The sequence below is a fragment of the Melopsittacus undulatus genome, chromosome 2, assembly GCF_012275295.1.
Source record: "Melopsittacus undulatus isolate bMelUnd1 chromosome 2, bMelUnd1.mat.Z, whole genome shotgun sequence".
Lineage (NCBI taxonomy): Eukaryota > Metazoa > Chordata > Aves > Psittaciformes > Psittaculidae > Melopsittacus > Melopsittacus undulatus.
In genome coordinates this window covers 60,146,382-60,163,287 of record NC_047528.1, presented here as the reverse complement: position 1 = coordinate 60,163,287, position 16,906 = coordinate 60,146,382, and the positions used below count along the sequence as shown (strand labels likewise).

Below are 16,906 nucleotides of genomic sequence, written 5' to 3'. Positions count from 1 at the left end.
CAGGCTAGAGAGCTGACAGTGTTCTTGGGGAAATATTTACTTAAGATAGCAGTGAGGTAAAGAGCATGTTTGCCTATGGGAAGTGAACAGTTGCCTGAGGGCCAGAGTGTTTTCTAGGCCATTCTCCCCTTTCTGCATGGGAAAGCAGAAGGGTCAGCTCTGTATTTGAGAGCTACAGCAAAGAAAAGCAACAGCTGAAGTTTTACTTTGCTGCCAAAGCTCGGTGTAACTGCCTGCAGAAGCCATGATTGCTTAGGGAAGCCGGGCTCCTGGATGTTCTTTGCATGCTGTTTAGTGGTGGTGTGCACAGCTGAGTGTCCTGCTTAGAAATTGCTTTCCCAAGAGGGTGCATCCGGGCACTTCTCTGGATTGCAGGCCTGGCTAATTCCCAGCATTTCCTGGGATGGCTGGGGATAGGAGGCCTGACTGGAGCAGAGGAAGGAGGCCAGTTACTGGAATACAAAAGGAGCTACAGCAGCCCCACACTTGTCCCCATCCCTTTTTGGGAACTCTCACTGCACCTCATAGCCTGCCTATGGCAGTGAGTTGAAAATATCAAGGGCATGTCCAGTTTAGCAAAACCAAAGCTGGGTTTGTTGGAGCTTCTTGAACATTTTCTCCTTGTCTCATTTTGGGGCAGACCTGACTCTGCTGCACTGAGTGTCATGCAGATCAGAGCATGGGCTCTGCTTCCCGCACTGAAGCCAGCCCCGGTCTGCATGTGTTATCCCCCTGCTCCCTGAGGCTGGGTGGGTATGCCCCTGCCAGGGAGGGTGGGTGACTGCCACTCCAGGGTGGCAACGCAGCACCTCTGCACCATGGCACCCCTTCACTCTCTTGTCTTCTTCCTTTGTAGTGTGCAGGTCCATAACACCCTTTAATGCAGTATTTTCCTTGTGTCTGCCTTCCTCTGTTGGTATCCCTTAAAGATGAAAGATTTTGCTTTTATTGCTTGGGAATACAGTCAAACACTCAGTTATTATTTCTAAAGCCCAGGGAGAAGTCAAGTGCTGAGAACAACAGTCAGTTCATATGGGGACAGTCCTTTTCCCAAGAAGAATTAGTGCATTTAGGTTTCGTCAGGGATGCCAGGGATGACCATACCCATGAGGAACATCACTGGGGATTCAGCAGTACCAGGGCTTCATGATAACTCTTAACTCATGAACTTCACATCACAGATCTCATCTCAAAATTGTCTTCTACAAACTTTAGCTGGGCCAGTTATTTGCTTTAAGAGCTGTGTTTTGAATTAAGAGATCCCTTTCCTTATTGTATCAGACCCCAACCAGGGAGCCAATACCAATTTGTTAACTTTTCTTCCCCAGAATACCCCCAAGTCTTACTTCATTCCCCAGAATACCCCCAAGTCTTCTTGTGTGGTCTTGCTATAGTTCATAAGAATTGCCCTGGTGTTCTGCTCCATAAAAGCTCCTTGCCAGTGCAGGCTTTAGCTTTGGCTTATGTTTTGTGAGCAATTCCAAGGAAAATAATCTGCTGTTCAATTAAATGTAAATACATATTAATACAAACATGCCTCTCTCCTGCTCACGGGTGCTACTAGGATCAGCTTGGGGACAGCTGCTCAGAAAATACAATATAGGATATTTTTCAGTGTATGCTTTGGATGTGCCCGAGTCGCTTTATTAAAATAAAACAAACAAAATCCCACAACACATTAAAAACCTGAAACGTGAAAAATGTCAACAACGTGGAATAAAAAAATCTCAACCAGGAACATGAGCCCGAGAGACAGGATGAACCGATGCCTCGGAACATACCATTCTGTACTCTTGTTTTGTTTCCTACTGACATTTTGCAAAGAAAAACTCTGAGGATTTAGCTATTTTTAGCTCTGTTTTGGGTTGAAGAGAAGACAGGTACAGAAGCTATTGGGAACTGTGCAACTTGGTCTGATCCAGCAGGTCACTGGTCATTTAAACTTGAGGTGTGTTGTCAGCATTTAGGAGCAAATTAGAGAAATAAATCAGTGATTTCTCTCTCAAAGAGGCCACAAGAGATCATCTGAGTAAGCTGACAAGGCTGTATCTAGATAAGAAAGGTTTCGGAAAAAGCTGCCTCCAGAATTTATGGAAAATTCAACTTAAATCCCCAATAACAATAGCAACTTGCCATCATTGACTTATCAGACTAATTACAAGCAAGCTAAAGCTGTGATCAAGTTAATAATTTCCTTTTTCTGATGTACTAATCTATAAATATATGAATATCATTCTGCTGAGCTTTAAGCAAATGATTCGGGTTTTAGACCTCAGAGGAGAACTATTTATTTCCAGGAGAAAATTCCTTGCCTGCTTGACTGAGTTCTGTATCCTCATACATTAATTATTCTCATAAAGAAGTAGGACATGGGGAGATAATATTCTTGATATTTTTTTTTTGTCTCCAGCTCTGAATACAAGTGCTTAACATTTTAATTTTTAATCTTCACGTGGGTTGTTTCTATCTTTTGCTGCCTGAGGAGAAGGATATCTGAAGATACTTAGATAATAAAGGAAGCAAACAACATAGGAAAGGCAGTACAAAGGAAATCTACAGTAAAGACAGTGTGCCCCAAAGCTAACTGTTGAATGCCACCTATCTCAGTTGGCAATGAAAGATATTACTCTGCTACAGATCTTCTCTTAATTGTCCTTAGACCACCACAGCTGCAACCACACCACTAGTAAGTTCACAGCCTTTTAAATGCAGCTGGGGACTGTCTTGCCAATTGATGTGGAATGACTAAATACAAAAACCTGAAAGGTGATTAATCAATTCACCTCAGTTGATTTGTTAAAGGTAACATTTCAGCACCACATGGGCTCATCAGACTAAAAACCTTTCAGAATGAAAATGCAAAACTTGATCCTTGATTTTCTACCACCATCTTTAGGCCGCTGCTGGTACAGGTGGTGGTGGCTGCAGCAGTACTCAGGGGTAAGCTACAAAGATGCCCAGCAAGTGTACTTGCACTCATCATCCCCTCTTGCCTCACTGCTATAGGGACTTAATGTGGTGGGTGATTTTGGCCTGTCTCTGCAGGGTCAGAGCCAAGGAGGAGCTGTTTGAGGTCTTCATGGTTTGCCTTTGCCCTGGCTGTAACTTAGCCTTGCTGAGGGCTGAAGAGCTCCTCTTGCAACACCACTAGTTTGGATGAGGAAACATTGCCACTTTGTCTTGCTTTTAGTATACATCACACTGCTTCTTTCTCTTGAGGCTTTGTTCAGGCATAATGCTGCCCCTAGATTTCTCAAGAGAAGGCTTGAGCTTTGGGTGAGAGTGCTTCACTGTGACTTCCATTTAGACTAAGCAAAACAGTTGGAGCATGAAAACCCATGTCATGGGCTGTTGTGTGTTTATTAACAGATGACAATATTTTGAGCTAACCAGGTACAACAGCACATGAGCAGCCGAAGAAGGGAATGGATGCCAAAACAGTTGTACTGGCCTTATTCACACTCCAGCAGAGCCCTTCAGTGCCTCACTGCCCTGGCCATCCCTTGCCTCTGCCCTGCTGCACTTGCAGGCTGTCCCTGTGGGGGACATTGCAGAGGCTGTGGCTATAGGAGCAAGCATGGGTACCACTGCTCAGGGAGGGGAATGTTGCATCCACCCTGGGAGCTGATCCATCCAAAGACTGTCAAGAAAACCAAGTCGCTCCCTAGAGCTGGCAGGACCAAGAGTGCAACACTTATGAGGCAGGAGGGAAGCAGAGGGGGATTGCTGCTGGCTGGCAGAAGCTCCGTGCAGCTCATATCTCAGCATACAACATGCAGTGTTTCTTCATGCTGAAACATACCCCGTGTTCCTTGCCCCACTGCACCCACCAGCCCCATCCAGTCCACTCTTGTGGTACATGCTCTGCACTCTCCCCTTTCTGCCTTTTGATCTCAGGCTGATGTGGTATCCTCACCTCACAGTGCCCTGTTAGCTAGCCAGAGCCCTGCCATCCATTCCTATGTACCAGGCTAGCACAATAAGTGGTTCCTTCACAGTGCAGTTTATAATAGCCATCTGACATATGATACAGAAGGAGGAGTCCCTGTCATTTTGAGGCAAGTGATGAAAATGAGTTATGTTCCAAAGTCCCCAGTTTTACTAAATGAAAACATCTGTGCAGAATGGAGAAAGGGTTTTGTATTACAAAGATTCTGTATCTATGAATGACTGTGCTCCAACTTTGAGCCAGTGATCTAAGATACAAGAAACCCAAGATGATGCCATAGTGTTTGCAAAGGGAGAAAAACAAACCTTGCAATTAAAAAGGAATGAATCATTACTAGACCTTTATATAGAAAATTCTTTACTTTCCACTAAGGTAAATCTTGGCTGGAATTCTCTCATTCTTTTGCTCTAAGTATGATGTGGCTCTGCTCAGAAAGGTCAGTCCTCCTCTTACTCAGAAAAGTAGGACTATTGACTAAAGAGGTAGCTGTTATGTTAACAAGAGCAAATAAATGCAATCAAATCTCAATAACATCTTATTAACACCTTACATAGATCATGTAATTGTTCATGGCCACTAACTCAGCCCAAATCACTACAGTAAGTGTAAAATTCACCTTCTACCATGGCGTGATGGTCCTTAAAGCCATTAACCAGGGAATGCACAAACACATTCCTCTTCTGATGCTGCAAGGGTGAAAATGGTTTTCCTTTTCTCACCCATCTGTGGCCAGACACAGACCTCCAAGTTGTTCTTCTAAGACCATAGGATCAAGAGGAGCATGTGTAAAAGAGGAAGGGAGCCACAGGATTCATGGCTTTCTCTGGGAAAACCCAGCAGTGATATACTGTCTTTCAAAAACATTTGTGTGTGAGAATGGCAATCAATCTGATTACCTGGCACTGGCTTTCGTTTTTTATCCTCAGCCTGCACACATACTTTAATTCCCTGGTGCCAGGTACGTGAGACAGGATCACAAGGATAAGCTGGTGTTTTTCTGAGATGGTCCCAGGATGCATACACAAGGGATTTGAACATACAGACCCTGACAAGCACAGCAAGACAGACCTGGGTTTCTGTTCCAAATCCTTCAGCCTCTGTTTTTGTATGATATCCATAAGAAGCTTTTAAGACTGTGAGACAAAATAAAACACAGAGCATGTCTATATAAAGGCTTTCAGCAAGAAGTTCTGAAATTTATTAAATTTAATTACAATAAAGACCTCTGATTTTGAACTTCTAATTCACAACAGCAGTAAAAAAGGAAATGGTGAAATGGGTTGTATTAAAGTGCAATGATGTGGAGAAAAACCATTGAAATCACGCAAACGAGGCTGCAGTGAGAAATGAAAGGACAGTCTCATAATAGCAATGACAGCAATATATAAGTAGATTATGTTACAGATAATTTACAAAAATAACTTACATAGATGAAGATAAGCTGAATCTCATGTTGCCATTCCATTGTTAAATATCAGACTAAATATTCCTGGTCAGCACAGTATTAGATCGGATAATTAAAAAAAGATCAGAGGATTTTTGCGTTGGAAAAGATGCCCGAAGTAAAACCCTGATCAGCCTTTATATTGAAGTATTGCAAGAAACCTAAGTCTTTATGAATTGTAAAGTGACATATTCAGCAGCATGAAGACTATAAATACATCTTTTACATTGATACATTATATCTACACACATATACATATCTACACACACATATATATACACACAAGCACATACATGCACATAAATATATATGTGTGTGTATATATATGTTTCAATTTGTACTGATTATGGTCAGCTGCATTTGGTTGCATCTGTGGTAGGGTTGCTTTAGCAACCTAGGGGTAAGATCATTCTTTAGAGTATTGGTTGTTTAAGTTTCCTAAGCTGCAGTCTCTAAAATATAAAACTCTAGCACAAAGACAGACTTCAGGGCTCAGCCATCAGAGGGTCTGGTGATGAGCAGCAGCTTCTGTTGACATAATCTGCTGCGCTTAGTGCTTCTGAAAAACTATGCTCTTAATGTCTGCATTATCAGTAACATGGTATGTGAATGACTTACAAACCTATTTTTATATAAGTAAAAATATTTGAGAGATGGACAGGAATGAATACAATATTCCATACATGCACACGGTTTTGAACTGTTTGTAAGGATGACATGCAAAGAACACCTGACAACATGAAAATTTACAGCGTTGGCTTACATCATACCTTCAAAAAATGGCAAGTTTAACATCACCCTTCCTTTTAAAAAAATTAAAACACTTATCTGTAGCATAAACCTGGCTCTTACCTAATACAGGTTTTCTTCTCCCATGCTCCCCTTTTATGGAATAATTATGTCACTGTTTTCTTTTCTCTTTGAATAACTGCAGCAAACACTATTGACTAAAAACACACCCAATTTCTGGCCCTCATAGGTTTGTCTCAAGGAAGGCTCTTGACCCATAGTGCAGCCCAATAGTTTCCTCTGCCTGTAATTGCATGTTAATTGTGAAAGCTGAAGGTAACTGTGTAATTACCATTTATTAAGAAATAATTTAATGAATAAGAATGTGTTTCATTGTGCATCTGTGTAAGAAAAAAGTATACTACTAAGTTGCCAAGGCTATGTAAACACAGTGATCTTGGTAAAGAATTTGGTTGTGAGGCCAAAATACCTCAGAAAACAGCTATTCCATTGCACACATCATTAAAGGTTGAAAAGGATAAAATAATAGTTTCTTTTGATGCTGTTGTGGTCAGTGAATTGGTCATGTCTGCATCCCAGTCTCTAGGGAGCAGAAGAACTTCCTGAAGATGCAAGAGAAAAGGCTAGAGCAAACCTCCTTCCCGGTTGCTGTAAGAGTCCCATTCACTGCACTGTTTGAGGTACATCCTTGGAGAAAGGGGATTTTGGGGAGGAGGAGTTGTAAACTCTGATTTATTTTCCTCATACTATCCTGTACAGAGATTGCTATGTTATTAGTTTACAGTGAGGATTTAGCACTGAACACATTTTGTTTGCTCACATTCAGATTCTGTCTGTTACAAAATGATACAGTTCTGCAGAAACCTGACTGTGTATCAGTGAGAAAACGTGTTTTATGCGAACAGCTCTGCAGCTTCAGACTCTAGTGCAGAAGCCTCTACAAGACCTTATTTCAAATCTTTTAACTTTTATCTACAACTTCACATTCCATGCACTTTTCATCGGGATCTTCTGAGAGAACCTGTGAAAATCACCACTGAAAATATTCAGGGCTGGCGACATAGAACTGGTGGTTCTCCATTGGAGTCTCCAGTGTCCAGAACTCGGCACAAAATGACAAATTCCAGAATTACCTTCCATTGAGAAGGGGTGAAAATTCAATGTTAGCCCTTAATGTCTGAGAAGCTGGTGCTGCTGGCATTGCAGCTATCACTGCAACTTGATGATGTGCTCAAAGTGCTGGAGGCAGTGCCTGATTCTGGGAAAGGGAAAGAAAAAAAAAACCCAGTAAAATATTATATGGTTGCTCTTCACAACTTTCTTTGGTAATAGGAATCTTCAGAGACACAATCGTCTCATTTAAAATAAATAGCCTACCAGAGCTGCTTAAAGACTGAGCTGATTTGGAACTGCCTATGAGCGTCAGCAGGTTGTTTGCTGGAATCCAACCTTCTCTACCAGTGCTCAGGTTCTTCACATACCTAAAAAAAATATAAGTACAAAGTGAGGTTGCTTCATTTGATGCCTTTGAAAGTTTTGCCCTAAACATCTGTCTTATGTCTTCCAAACACAGTTCTGCATATAAAAATTTCCAAGCACAGATCTGCATACCAGAGTCCATCCTCCCCTTCACAAATCAGTTGAACTAGATCTCCACTTTTCACTGTAAATTCTTCAGAAACTCCTTTTTCATAATCAGTCACAACTGTATATTTGCCAGGAGTCTAAATGAGAACACATGAAAACCATAAATTATTTCTGTTGAGTATTTTAAGGGACCTTGCAGCTTTTGTTATGAAATTAGAGCACTCCTCCCTTCTTTCTTATGCACATACATGCTGAAGACAGTGCGACTATATAGAGACAGTAAAACTTTGCTGTTCAATTACATGCAAATTCAGTACGTGAATTATCACCCCCTGCAAAACAGTCAGTGAAATGTTTCCATTACAACAATTAATTCAAATGCCTACAGAAAATTCAAAATAACAACAAAACCCCCAAATCATCTGGCAAACAGCTGCAACATGATGTGTCAAAGGCTGTTGACACAGCAGCCAAGCATGTCATCACCTAGCTGCTGTCCTATGGCATAAGCAGTCATGGTCTCACTAGTCTTCAGGTTCACAAAGGCACAGATGGACACTCCTAAGGTACAAACAAGGCTGATTTAAGAGAATTTTGTCCAGCTGAGGATTTCAAGCCAGACACTTTCCTTCCTGCAAGCTTCAAAAGGCACACACAAGGTATCTGTATTGTTTGTTTAGCTCAATAGGAAAGCATTTCTGGTTACCAGCTTCATCTCGCCTCCCCCTCCTCCTCCTTCTTCCTCTGCATCCGATGAATTCAGTGGATCTTCAGCACTAGACCAGCCGTCATTTTCTTCAGATGCATCAAGAGAATGAGATGTTTTAGCCCAACCTTGGGGAACAAACAGCCAACCATTACCTGCAGCAATGAGCCACTGACTAGGAGAAGGGTTCTTTCCACTGAGAAGCTCTTAAGTGATCAACATACACAGGAGGAAAACCAAACACAGAGAAGTTATTACAGCCACTGGGTGAAATTCACAGCTGGCAAAAGTTGGCCCATTTCCATAAGCTGTGGCAATGCACAGCACTGAATGTGGCCCCTTGGATTTACATAGAGGGAAACAGATGGAAAGAATGCAAATTCCCAACTAAAAAGCAGCTATTTCTCTCCTTTACAAAGATGAATGATGGATAGATACTCTTTTTCTTGGGAGGAGGTTGAAGACAGGAGTGTACACTTTATGGGAAGAGGATGAACACACAGGATTACCACCTAAAGCAACCTAAGCAGCCTGCTGGAACAACAGATGCATGTGCATTGCCTTCTTCAAACTGTTGACCACTTAGAGCTGTCAAGAGATTCAACACAAACTACTAGCACTTGGTACTTCACCTGACAAGGCAGCATATTATTTAAGGGTATTCATGCTGACACAAGGATACTTAATCACACTGACTTATCTTGGTTCTAAGCCACCAAACATCACAAGAGCAGTCTCCTGCCTGTCATTTATTGCCAAGTGTTCCTTTGCTCTCTCAGGGTAAGGCGTTTCATTTATGTAATCAAGCTGAATCATATCAAGAGTGCACAAAATCCCTTTTCCAGATAAAATTACAGTAAATTTTAGTAGTAAGATGCTGTTCACTGCGGTCAGCAGCTGCTAATAAATGTGTTGAGTTTATAAAGAAAAAAATGTTGCAATAGACCAGACAAATATTTGTAAGTAAGATTTTGGTTCAAGCCAAATGGTGCTAACAATGAAACTCACTGAAAAGAATGAAAGGAAAAACAAACCTCCCAACTTTTATGTAACTATTACTTAAAAAAGCATCAGCATTTTTGCTCTTCACTGCTTCTGAGGCATTTGTCACATGGCTGGTCATGCCAGTACATTAGGAAAAAACCTGAGCATCACCACAGTACAGCCAAAGCAATCTAAGAATCATAGAAACAAATCACACCCAGAGCACACCAAATGGAGTGGGACTTTTACCTCGCCTGCGCTGCTGGATGGACCTGCACAAGGTTACAAGTATTGACCCATTTGGCCTTGTCCAGTGTTAAGAATGAACTTCCATCTGTGAAGAAACTGAGTAATAAATTCCAGCTGTATTCCATGAAAATTTCCTTGGAAGCTCACATCATCTAGTTGGTTTGTGGGACACAGCTGAAAATCCATTATTTCCAAGTTAAGAACAATGCAACCAAAAAACCCTTGGTTTCACCTAATTGTTCCAACTGTCATTAGAAACAGAACCAATGAGCACCACAAAAGAAAGTGAAATCACTGTAATTGCTCTGCCTGTAGCATCATACTCACTGGCCTGCTCTATCTGGAACATTTTGGGTAGAGGCTCTTATTCCTCAGCCTCTTTCTTTTCATATATTGTGCTGATGTAGGTAAGAACACACCTGCCTGATCCTGCCCATAGCAATAATATACTCCTACTCCTCATACGAGCTGGCACTCTACTGTTAACAAGTCTGTATAAAAGCCCATCTCATCCTGGGCACAGAAGGGAAGAGGTCCCTGTGGTCATATTCATATTAACTAACTACAGGCACCAAAATTATGCATGCATATTCAATGTGCACATATATGTTCTGCACGGTGTGACTAAATCAGAGCTCCCTATAAAGGCAGGAAAGGTAAGAAAATGGCAGGCAGTCTCAAAAAAAGACAAGGTTATGCAGAAATGAGTTTAGATTTGAAGGTGGCAGGAAACCAAAGAATTCATTAACCACTTCTCTTCAGAAACAGGCCCACAGGTTTTTTCACAGAGATAGGATTGATCTGTAAGATGCGATTCTGTAACTAACTCATTTTTCTTGAGCTCACTGTGATGTAAGTCTGAGCAATATGGCAGTGAAAGGAAACAATGCACTCTGCACCAGGGAGCTGCAGTCACCACCTGGTGTAGTTTCATCCTAAAATGCCTGGGTCAGCTGCCTGTTCATCCCTCTGAACTGGGGAAGAAAAGATCAAGTGTCAGAAAAGTGATTGGAAGGTGCAAGACAGAAAGGGGAGTTACTAGATGTTTTAAATTCACTTACAAGGTTTAGTGTTTCATAAGGTAAGGGGCTGCTGGACGGGGCAGCAAATCAGACAAGGCTGTCCCAAGGAGCCAACAATATTACTGTAAATTAACAATGATCAAGGACTGTCCACCTGAAAAATTACAGTATCTGTGCAGCAGGCCACAAAACACCCTTTGCTTTCTGATAGTGTTTTCAGGCCCTCAGGATTTCTGTGGTGCCTGGAGATCTCAGAGGTTTGACTGCTGCCTGCAGGAAGTTAACCTGTAACTCCCACAGCTATACTTGTGGAATTTCTGCATGCATCCAGCCTGGGATTATATTTCCTGCTACTCAGATGAGGTGAATGGGGTGGCATAGTTTCCTCAGCACAGCAGCTGGACCTGCATCATTTCCACAGGTGAGAGAAAGGACAAAGGTTGTGGAAACCTGGAGAGGAGGACAATGGTAGGGCTTGAAAGAGCTTAATCTTTAGAATAATATTTCCCAAAAGAGATGGTGGAAAGAGAGTCCGGAAGAGGGGGACTGCTCTCATTGTACCCTCTAGTCATTTAGCCCCAGGGATTTGTACTAAAGCCTTCACCAACAGCCTTGCTGGTTGGAAATGGGTCATTTAACTGAAATGCTTTTCTATTCTTTGCTTGGCAGTGAGTTGGGAGGACTGGAGGCAAACTGCTACAGGGGGTTCGGCTAAATCATCTTGGGTTTACAGGGTGGTAAAAATTACCTACTGTCACCCAAAGAAAGATACAAGAGGACTGTGACTACAGTAATAAATGCAGATCTAAAATGGAATCACATGACATGACAGTGATGATCCTCATTCTGACTAAAGTACATGAGGTTTGGATTTATTTTTTCTTTCAAGAAGTTAAATCATCTCCACAAGAGGCACGGTGACAGAAGGATGCTAACTGGAAAACCACGTGTCTCACAGCAACTCAATGGCTGTGTGCTACCATTAAACACCCAGATTCTGGGTATTTCTTCAGTAGAAGATCTCTTTCCCTCTGCTGTCTCCTAAAAACTAGTTAGACATATGCTACTTCATCTGATGTCAAGGTAAAACTTCAACTAGTTGTGCTATCAAAACCAATATATATAGAAGCTGACAGATGCACTTGGAAAAACTCAGCTGATATCAATACTGCTGAACAAAACAGCATCATATAGGTAGCCCCGGCACTCTGATGTAACACATTACACAAGGGAAGTGTGGAAATTTGTGGAGTACAAGATGTGGTATCACTATACCTCTTAAACCAAAAGGAGTTGGGTCACTCACTACTTCATGCCGTTTAGCTTTTTTGTCAGGACTGGTAGGAGAAGCTGCAGGAGGATGAATAGGCAAAAAACACAGAAGAGAGATATTGAAGAACTGGAAAAAGAGAATAAGTGGAGTGCATGCTAAATACCTTTGAGTTTACACTGGAAAACAAGTGGATTTCTGTAATCTCCCTAATTTTGGCTGTCACTAGTCAATTACAGTAGAAGGAATTAATTATTTACATGTATTTGGAGATATTTGAGATATTATTTATTTGGAGATTAAATTGACAAATTTATTTTATAGTAGTAGAAGAAAGTATGCAGTCTTTTCTAAATGAAGTAGACAGGGATACAATTAATTTCAATTTGAGACAAACATTACCAAGTTAAGCAATCATTTTTATATAAATCTAGCACTACAGCAATACCTGGTCCTGTAAGAAGGATCATTGGCAGTGTCTGGCTTTTAGCAGAAGCAGATGGAGTTTCTGTCAAGGCAAGCATGCGGTATTAGAGCTCACCTCACCAGCATCAGATACATGACCCTAGAGTCTCTCCAGAAAGAACTCAAAGGTAATGAGGTTTTAGAAAGGCATTTGGAAAAGATGCTTGGGGAAAAATAAAACCATCATGCTCTTGAACAAGTGCCATCAACTTAATGCAATTCATACTGTTCAGAGACAGCTGTTTAAAGCAAGAAGTGGATGTATCAGTGTGATTACTTGGCAGGAGGAAGCAAGAACGGTCTCAAACTCCCATTGCCCATTTTAGAAAAAAAAAAAAAAGTAAAGATAATTTCTAGAAACATAGGAAAATTATTATTTAATTTTGTAACCAGCAAAACAATGTTGTCATACACGTTCTGCTGCAGTCATGTTCTGGGAAGTCTGTTAGCAAAGATGTTAATAGAGAAATACTCTAGGAAACCTTGATTCCTCTTTGCCAAGTACAAGTGCATTTGGGGCAGATCCACAGAAGCAGGCCAAGGGTCTGATCTGAAGACAACTAACTTCCTCTAGATTTCCTACAGGAATGAGACACTACAAACTGTTTCCTTGGACTTGATAATGAGACTGAAGGCATTGGAAACTGCACTCCTTCCCTTGCAAATTCAACAGCTCCATTTTTCCCAGCTGCATCACACCCTCCCACTCTGGAGCTGGTTTCTCTTGATATCTCCTTGCCAGGGTTGGTGACTCAGGAGCCTAGCCTGAACTTCGGAGAACAACCTAGTGCATACACTGGATATCTGTCACACTACACACACACACACAAAGTGATGTTTCAGTTACAGCCTTAAACAGAAAACAGTCTAACAGTCTAGCCTTATTTTTATTTTTAAATTACCTTTCTGACTTTTGAGGTTAGTAAAGCCCTGCAGTGTAAAGCGTTTTTTTGACAGTACAGAGCATTCTGAGGTAGAGTTAGTGTCATCTACAAAGGAAGAGAGAGACACAGAAAGAAAGGGGAGAAGGCCATGAAAAGATCAAGGCAAAAAATAATTTGCAGTCCTGACAGGGAATCTGCATGATAGGATGAGAAAGGACAACTGAAAGTTCAGGTACAATAGAAAAACCTGAGTGGCCAGTTGTTCTCAATGTGCAGGGGCTTGTACTGCCACTGGTTCAGTAAATAATCTCCATGAAGGGAACCAAAAACTGGAGAGAAAAAAAAAAAAAAGAAAAACACTACCAAAGCTTTTCAGAACAGGTAATTCCAAGAAACTTATCCAGAGGAAGAGAACCTTGAGAAGCTGGGCAACTCTAGAAGATCTGCCTCATAACGCATAGTTCCCACCTCCTTTTGGCTACCCTTCATTCACAGTGGCTTTGGGCCTGTACACACCACACAGTGGAACACAGAAACCCCAGGCTATGGGCAGATGGGAATGGCATGTGGCTGCTGAGTGGGTAGCACTTTGTGGGTGGGCTGCCTTAGGGTTGAAAGCAGCAAAGCCCTGTTCATTCAGGTGTAATGCAGCATCTCCCTGCACTACCATGTCTGCTCTGCTGGTGGATCTGCCTGTGCATCTGCAGTGCAGGCATGCTCTTTGTAATTAAAGGCAACGAAATACATATGTGTAAACTTACCTTTGCCTTTCTCAGGGTACTTTGGTGCTACTGTGGTGCCAAAACTTTCTAGGCTTGCAAGATCAGTTTTTCTCTCCTCCATTTTTTTGGTGTTTCTGATGTGGTTCCGTGAAGGACTGTTTATTGGAAGAAAATTAAGACAATCAATCCCTCTTCAGCAAATTCAGGTCTGAACAGGGGCGATGACCTTTGGTCATGGTCTGCCTTTTACATACAGATACCTATGCTGAAACCCATTTTTTAACTACTTCATAGATCATGGCTTCCAGGACTGAGAAAGTCATTGGTGATTGTGCATTTAAAGACCATAAAGACAAAGGAGAAAGGCTCCCCTAACCAACTGATGTATTATGGCAGTGGGAGCTACTGAAAAGACACCTCAGGACAGCCTCCATTCATTCTCAGCTACAGGACACATTCTGCGCTGAGAGGTTCCTCCTGAAGGTACTAAGGGAAACAAACAAAAGGAAAAGAAAGGAATAAACTCTGCTCCTCAGAAGCTCTTAACCCAGAACTGATTGGATACATAGGTAGAAGAACATAGGCTGGATCTTGCAGATGGGTTCCAGTCACAACTCCATTTGCGAATGGACTGGATGAAGACATCCCACAGTTACTATACATCTGGAAAATTCTCCCTGAGTGATTAGGTTGCTTCATAAAACATGCAGGGGAAAGAGCTACTGATACTTGTTTGAGCACACATCATGTGGGAATGACTGAAGATGTAAGCACAAAGGGTTCTAGGGGTATATACACATACACTTACTAAAAAAGAGTGAATAGCAGAGAATTAAAAAGAGGTGTCAGAGAAGGGCTGAACAGAAGGCAAAAGCAGAAGACTATATAGCATGAGGGATTAAAAATAAGAAAAGAAGAAAAGCTGGACTCAAAAGTTGGGACACTGAGGGAACCAACACACCACTTTTAATAAAGGAAACTGAAGGAACAGAACAAAGAAGAGGGAAAAGATAATGCTCTGGGGGGGGGGGGGGGGGGGGAAACCAAAAACCCCCACAAAGCCACCAACCAAAACAGGAAGATAGCAAGACACTGGGAAAGGAAACAAAATATAATTCAGGTGAAGGAAAAGAACAAAGAAAGAAGGAAAAGTCTGCTCCACATAACTCTCTTATCTGGGATGTAAAGTATATAATTAGCTGTTCAACAAACAGAGGCATAATACCACCAGGATTTTGGCTGGCACAGAAAATTGCCTTCATGTGTTCTTTATCAAGTGGCAAAGTCTGTGCCACTGCTCCTCAGTTTAACAGTTCTGGAGACATATAAACTCTAAAGTTCATAGCTTTATGGTAGGAAGAACCCTCGACCCCCCATGTTCCCCCCCCCCCCCAAAAAAAACAACCAACCAAACAAAAAAAAAACAAAACAAAAAAACCCCCAACAATAAAAACAAAAAACAAAGCATAAAAGGGGCAGTATTAAGGGATAGGAGTAATGAAGAACAGCAAACTAGGTGTATTCGTATGCTTACATGACAGCCAAGCAAATTTGGCAACATGCTTACCTTGTGCAAGATGATGCTGGTAGAGGTAAACTTTGTGTTTGTTCTAGTGTCCTGTGCTGACTAGCTTCTGTAATGGAAGAAAGTAACAGAACAACTAAATCTGATTTGTGTTTTAAGCTTTTCATTTTTACAGTCCTACACAGTGAAGATATACAGGGCAGGTTTTGAAGTTCTAAGAGAAAATAAATTAAAAAAATATATATATCCAAAATACTTTACCTCTGCATGCCTGCAGTTGACTCGTCAGCACTTTTCTTATTTCATTTACCCAAGTAGCTTTAACTTCAGGTGTTGGTGCCTACCCGAAAATAAATACAAGCAGCCATAAAGCATTGAAGACTTATTTCAGAGTTTCATTCCAAAGCACAGCCTTGGAGGAATCATTCAAGAGGGACACACAGAGCTGCCTCTCCAGTCTTTAGTCAACAGAAACTAGTTGTTAGGAGTGGAATACACTAAAGCAGAGGCTGTGCACGTGCTACAGTCAAACACTGGCTCCAAAGCCATTCACTACTCCAGTAAGAGCAATATTAATGGTGCACACAATATTCTCCACGGATATTGTAAAACACCATTACTCCACCGCTTGCATCACCCTGCCCCTCTACCCCCCACCTTCCAAAGACTGCAATTGAAATCTGTTAAGAAACTACCTTATGGATTAATCTGATGGTGGTTTGGGAATTTCTACATTTCCTCATCACTCTCTATTAGTGATAAACCAGTGAAAGAAAAGTCCAGATCTTACAATTAGACTTCCCGCTCCCTTCTCCCTTTTTTTTTTTTTTTTAGACATGGTTATTTATTTACCTGTATAATGTAAACTTCTTCCCTTGCATTATACCAGATTTCAAATTTTTTTGCATCACCTTTGACATTTTCTGTTATTCCAACTGCTGCCATCTGGAAGCAAAAAGAACAGAAGCTAACCTATCACATTGCTACAGAAGCAATGGAAACAGGCAGCTACTGGTATTATCTGGTACCCTATTTCTGGAAAGGAAAATCACATTTGGCTTTTTGCTCTAGGAAAAGAATAGCTAATAACACATGATCTGCATGTTAGACATATGAGATTTGTATCAGCTTGGCTACCTTGGAGGAAAGATTTAAACTGAAACTGACCCACAAGACATTGCTTTTAAAATCCAGACCACAAAATCTCAGATCTATTTTATACTACCCTGCTCTACATTCAGCTGACTAGTACAGTTTGGACTTGGAGTCTCAGAGGGTAATTTATACACCATTTCCTCCAACTCTCTAACAGAAAGCAACACAAAGTAACATAGACCTGCAGCACCACT

At 41.3% G+C, this 16,906-nt stretch overlaps 1 protein-coding gene across 1 annotated transcript in view; it reads right to left on the bottom strand.

Moving 5' to 3' along the window:
* Positions 1-5,117: 5,117 nt before the first annotated feature.
* The window catches only part of MCF2L (MCF.2 cell line derived transforming sequence like), a 93,411-nt gene continuing 81,622 nt past the window's right edge, over positions 5,118-16,906 (bottom strand). Inside the window, exons 23-30 of the mRNA XM_031046159.2 lie at positions 16,410-16,502; positions 15,819-15,897; positions 15,600-15,666; positions 14,072-14,187; positions 8,437-8,564; positions 7,755-7,867; positions 7,521-7,624; positions 5,118-7,401 (exon numbers count right to left, since the gene is read on the bottom strand). Coding sequence (XP_030902019.2) covers positions 7,307-7,401; positions 7,521-7,624; positions 7,755-7,867; positions 8,437-8,564; positions 14,072-14,187; positions 15,600-15,666; positions 15,819-15,897; positions 16,410-16,502 — 795 coding nt within the window. The 3' untranslated portion in view covers positions 5,118-7,306. The remainder of the gene's footprint in view (positions 7,402-7,520; positions 7,625-7,754; positions 7,868-8,436; positions 8,565-14,071; positions 14,188-15,599; positions 15,667-15,818; positions 15,898-16,409; positions 16,503-16,906) is intronic.